Source organism: Sciurus vulgaris (assembly GCF_902686455.1).
Source record: "Sciurus vulgaris genome assembly, chromosome: 1".
NCBI lineage: Eukaryota > Metazoa > Chordata > Mammalia > Rodentia > Sciuridae > Sciurus > Sciurus vulgaris.
Genome location: NC_136461.1, coordinates 133482140 through 133488139, shown reverse-complemented (window position 1 = coordinate 133488139; position 6000 = coordinate 133482140). Strand labels below are relative to the sequence as shown.

Here is a 6000-nt window from a genome sequence, read left to right as displayed (position 1 = left end):
ATGGATGGAAAAGTGGCAGATGGGAAAGGAGAGAAAAAGGGTAAATTTCACTTTTTGAATCATTCACTTTGTATTTAAATTGTTAAAGTATGTATTTATTTAAAGAATGGTTTTGCAGTTTAACAATAAAAACAAAAAAGAACAAGTTGGACCAGAACAGGGGATGTTGGCTTCTTGTTTTATTCTAAACAGTTCCATTTATTAAAAAAATCCACTTCACATATTGGCTTCTTGGTAAGATTTTATTTGAGCAAGGGTCACACAATAGACTAGAACATTTCTAATGTCCTTTTGACTGACAATCTACAAATGTCTGTAAATTAGCTATATCACTGAGGGGACAGGAATCTTTAGGTCTTGGTTAGACTTCTTTTCCTACTCATACATGGTCATGGGTATACAGGAAGGCAAATTAGTTGTAATATTAATGATAAACAAGTAGAATATGCACCGCAGAAAGAAATGTATGAATGAAAGATTGTGGCAAAAAACTAAAAAATAATTGGTAATTTTGAAAATCTGCTTTTACCCAACTTGTCACCCTTCTAGCTCTAGGGGCCATGCATGTACAGAACTATTGATGACTAATGCTGGCATTATTAAAAAACATTGATGTTTATTATATAAACACTAAGACTACATCAAGTAAATAAAAAAGCTAAGGACATCTGGGTAGACTTTGATGTTGTGAATTAATAAAAAAAATTTCACTCTTAATTGCTTGTGTTACAAAACAACTGGGCATAAGTTATGTTTTAAGAAACAAATGTTGGCATATTTGACAAAGTTGTTTTCTATATATTATATCTTACATATAATATTATTAACAATTCTATAATTGTTGCTGGGATGGAACCCACTGTCTTATGCACACACTCTTATCACTGAGCTATACCCTCACCAAGTTTTTGTTGTCCAATATTCCAGTGCTTGTTGAAAATTCCTTCAAGTCATTTCATTTTCTCTGGCCCTATTCTATTCAAAAACATGTTTTGCTTGATGCTTCACATGCTGATATTATTAAAAGATAAAGGTCCTAGATCTAACCCTTATGATTAGAAGCTGCACATCACTCCTTGCCAACTTATAAAAATGACTGAATAATCAACACATATTCCTTCTCCTTTCACTGTCATTTAAATAGAAAAAGTATACTTCTATATTCTAAAAATATTTCACATTGATTTTGCAATGGAAATCTTAAAAACACTAACTTTATAAGCTAAAATGATGTTAAAAAAGCAAATTCAAGATAAAGAAAAAATTCTAGAAAAAAGCCTAAAATTTGGTTCAACTTCATCGAGACAATTTGACCGTATCTATCAAAATTAAAATGCACAAGCCGCCAGAGATCTAACTGCTACAATTTACCCAATGCATATGCCTGTTCAAAAATATATAGTAGACTTAAGGACAGTGCAAAACAGTTGGTAAGTGCAAAAACCTGAAGAGTCCAAGTGTCCATCAATAGAGAACTAGTTTAATTAATTATGGCATATTCAGAAGATGCAATACAAAACAGCCATTAAAAAGCATGAGGTAGATCTATCTGTATGTACTGATATGGAAAGGTCTTCAAGATACACTGAAAAAAAAAACAGTATCTACTTAAAAAAAAAGATATATTAAGTAAAAACAACAAGGGGTGTTATTAAACAATGTATCAATGGAGAAAAGAGTATATTAGGGTACACTATAATTACTTCCTATCCTCCTAAAGCTAAGCGGTGATTATTTTTAGGAAGATGAATAAAGGATAGGGAAGGGGGTGGGAGACTTTAAATGGATAACATTATTTCAGAAGGGGCTAGACAGAATATAACTTGTTCATTGTTTTCTTTGTATTTCTGTTGAAAAATATAGTAATTTTTTTATAGACTTGTATATACATACACACATACAAAGATGTTAAACCAAAATATAAAAAAAAAGCCTATATTTACACACAATGAAATTTAGCACAGGGGCAAGCCTATACTCTTTCCATATCAGATGCTTACTAACTTATTGTACAATAGACAGTACATAGTTAATATCATCCAAATGTCTCAAAATACTTCATTAATATTTGTTAATAAACTCATGAAAGTCTCCACAGCACATGATGATTTAAGACTGTGCACAAAGTATCAGTGAATACAGGAAGACATTTTGTGCTCTCTTGAAAAATATTCTATTACATGATCTTTGTCTTTTTCCTGTCTCACAGTTAGGTTTTAGACTCTGGTCTTCGAATTAAGTCACCAAAATAAGCAGTGATTGTCTTCAGTTTATTATTAAGAAAGTTCTGTTCTATTTCCACTTGTCCTCCAGGCCCAGCTAAGGATGCTACCTAAAGAGACAAACAAAAGAAAGTCACATGTACATAATATGCTTTCAAACAAATTCTCTGATGCATAATTCTTTGTCAAATAACAGGAAGACTTTTTATTTAAATTATTCAAATAATGAGGGATCTCAAATGCTCACTATTACTTCCAGGTAGGTATTAATGTAATATTCCATGGTAGAAATGCTTGTTTCAGACCCTTCTAATGTTATGGGTAAGATCATGGCTCTCTGCTGCTGTAAAGGACTCAATCTCTGTAAAACCATAAGAACTCAGGGAGAGAAAACTTTCCCAAATCACAGGTTTATTTATTTACAAAGGTATTTAAAGAACAATTCGCTTCCCTGAAAACCTTTGCCTGTTCACCTTGTCATCTTCATCTTACCCTCTCAATTGTTCAACAATATTTTCTGAGTATCTACTAGATGATACTAGGACCAAACAGCAAGATGGCTATAATCCAGGCCATGATCCCTACGCTTATGAGGAGTCTTTAAAAACAAGTCTTTTCCTTCTCTAATTGAATCTTTTCATTGTTCTCCCAATTTAGACCACCTCCTCCACTTATTATTCTTTTTGTGTTATTTTAAATATATATATATTTAATTGTGGTAAAATATATTGCTCTTTTTGAGTTCTACTAGAAAATAGTGATCCAGCATATACAGGCACCAGACCTTGCCCACCTCCACAGAATTAACGTCAAAAGGATGAGAATTATACGACTGGGTAACAGGGACAATTAGCTGTTAAAAGATTCTTTTAGGTTCCTTACAAAATGTCTGTACTGGCCTCTTTCACTTCAAACCAGCAATGTTTTACCCTGAGTTTTTATAAAGATAAAGTTTTGTTTTGGCCCAGCATATTTTTCCATTTGACCTCTCAGAGATCTACTAACTAGATCTGGTGATTACATCACCAGAAATCAGTTTATCAGGCCAACAATAAGAAAGATCAAGGATAAGGGGAATATGGTGAGAGGCCTGGGCAATCAGAAAACAGAAGTAACTGAATAATAAAGGGATATACCAATTATAAGGGGGAGGTACAAACATAGACATGCATTTTCTGTAACTATAATTGGCAAAACTGTACCTGTATATCTTGTAAAGAGAGGTACTCAGTCTAGTTTGGTTGAGGACTGAAAGAATCTGATCTCCCTGGTATTTTACCTATTACACCAGCAACTGGTAGAGGTAAGATTTACTATGCATTACCAATGAGTATAAATTTAGAATTATTTTAGTTTCCTGTTAGAAAAAAAGTCACAGAAATAGGGAAGAACCAACAGGTCATTCTATGGTACCTTCTTTAAAAAGAAAAATAAGAGGTGCTCCACCAAGATGGTAATAATGTCACCATCAGCCCCCCAACCCTACCACTGTACCAACAGGGCATAAAGAGACTGGTTGTGTTTTCATCAATGGAAATAGATGAAAATAAAAGCCCAATAGAGAATGTCTTAGAATGATTAAAAATAAACACAAACACCCCATTGTTTGTTTATACTTGAAACTAGAAATTTAAAAACAGCTAAGTATTAGGAATACTTAGTTTCCTTACAAAATGCCTACACTGGCCTCTTTTACTTCAAACCAGGAATATTTCACCCTAAGTTCTTAATTAGACAACGTTTTGTTTTGGCCCAGCATATTTTTCCATTTGACTTCTTAGAGATCTATTAACTAGATCTGGTGATCACAGATCAGTTTATGAGGGCAACAATAAGATCAAGGATAAGGGAAATAACAGCACAGAGGTCATTATTAGGAATAAGTGTTTTATATTCTATTTCAGTATCTTTATGTCAGTCTGATTTCTTATAAAGGTCAAATGATTCTGATCAGTATATCCTAAATATAATAGTTTCACAATAAAATAAAACTTAAGTGTAGTATTTTTTCCTGTTCCTTGAAAAGGTAACTTATTTAAGAATGTAAAATTGGTAAACCGAAATTTTTGAGGCAAGGTGGGAGTGAGACTGTGGTAAGAGGCAAAGAGAAAGGGAAGGAGGAAAGATGAAGCTGGATTAATTTCCAAGCAGAGATGAAACAACAGTAAAAAAAAAAATCTGTTTGGGTTGGTCAAGTTGGGAGAGTTAGATGATAAATAAAACAAGTATTTCTCCTAATACTGAATCTACTTATCAAAATATGATGAGAAAACTTATACCTATCTAGTGTTTAGAAATGAATTTGAAAAAAAGTTACTTTCATTTGTTCTGGTGAAAAATAATTTCTAGTCTTAGACTTTCTGTACTTATTCAACTGCATTTATTTTAAAGGTAGGAAATTTGGATCTGCAAAGACTTGATGTTCAAGTAAATAATACTTTGCTTCAATTCAAGCACATTTAATCTCATTATTTTCAGCTTTCACCAGCAGGTTTACTGGACAAAAGGTTACTTGGTTCTTTACCCTTTCTTGAAGTTTAATAAATTGAGGGCAGGAAGAAGAGAGGGAAGACAAGAAGAAGGGTAGGCAGGTAAACAAAGATTAACAGCTCTGAATTACACTCTATCCAAATATGTTAGATTTATCAAGAGAAATACCAATTAATTTGGACTGGAACTAAAACTTAAGACAGCATTTTTATCAACTAGGTTTTTTTTTTTTTGGGGGGGGGGGGGTACAGGGATTAAACCCAGGATGTTTATAGCCACTGAGCCACATTCTCAGCCGTTTTAATTTTGAGACAGGGTCTCTCCAAGTTGTTTAAAGCCTTGCTAAGTTGCAGAAGCTGGCTCTGAATTTTTGATCCTCCTGCCTCAGTCTCTTGAGTTACTGGGATTACAGGTGTGTGCCACTGTGCTTGGCTCATTAACTAGATATTATGTGAAGCAATAAAAATGTAACCTGGGGACTTGGAAAGGAGATATGAGAAAAAGATCACAATAAAGGTGATAACTGGTAAAAATTAAGGAACAAAGACTTAGGAGTCAAACTTTCAAAACTGCATTTTTTTCCCCAAAGGAAAATGAATGTGAAGTTAAAAGTATGATAATCAAATGAAAGGAAATATACACTCAGCTGAATCTTACTAGAAGAATACGTAATAAATATTAATGACAGGAACATTTTCATTATTGAGATACAGAAAAATTAAGACTGGAAATGTTTAAGTACTGCACTGGAGAAGTGATTATATTTGCAATATGCAAAAACTTGGTTAGAAACTACTTAAGCCAAGTTAGCTGGGGGTACAGCTCAGTACTAGCTGTGTGTATCTCAAGTGCCAAGCCCTGGGTTCGATTCCTAGCACTGCAAAACAAAACAAACAAAAACAAAAACAAAAACAACAGGTGAAAATGAAGTATATTTTATAGGGCCTGCAGAACTCTGTCAAAAGCAGCTAGCATCTGAAATACTGGCTGTGATCAGAAATCTCAAGGCAAACAGGCCAATGGTCCTTTTTGTCCTCATTTTCCTTTGTTATACCCAACTAAAAACTAAACAAAAATAGTATAACATATGCCAAATAAATAAATGTAATTCATCATAAAAGCAGAATTAAGGACAAAAATCAGTCATCTCCACAGATGCAGAAAAAAGCCTTCAACAAAATTCAGCATCTACTCATGATAAAAACACCAAAGAAACAAGAGCTAGAAGGAACTTAGCCTCAACGTGACACAGACTATATACAACAAACCCAAAATCCACATCACAGTG

At 33.4% G+C, this 6000-nt stretch overlaps 1 protein-coding gene across 2 annotated transcripts in view; it reads right to left on the bottom strand.

The window, feature by feature from the left end:
* Window positions 1–223: 223 nt before the first annotated feature.
* TGS1 (trimethylguanosine synthase 1) overlaps window positions 224–6000 on the bottom strand; it is a 43055-nt gene continuing 37278 nt past the window's right edge. For both annotated transcript variants that reach the window (XM_079136542.1, XM_079136543.1), the window contains one exon: window positions 224–2332. In XM_079136542.1, the coding sequence (XP_078992668.1) occupies window positions 2210–2332 (123 nt within the window). In that variant the 3' untranslated portion in view covers window positions 224–2209. The remainder of the gene's footprint in view (window positions 2333–6000) is intronic.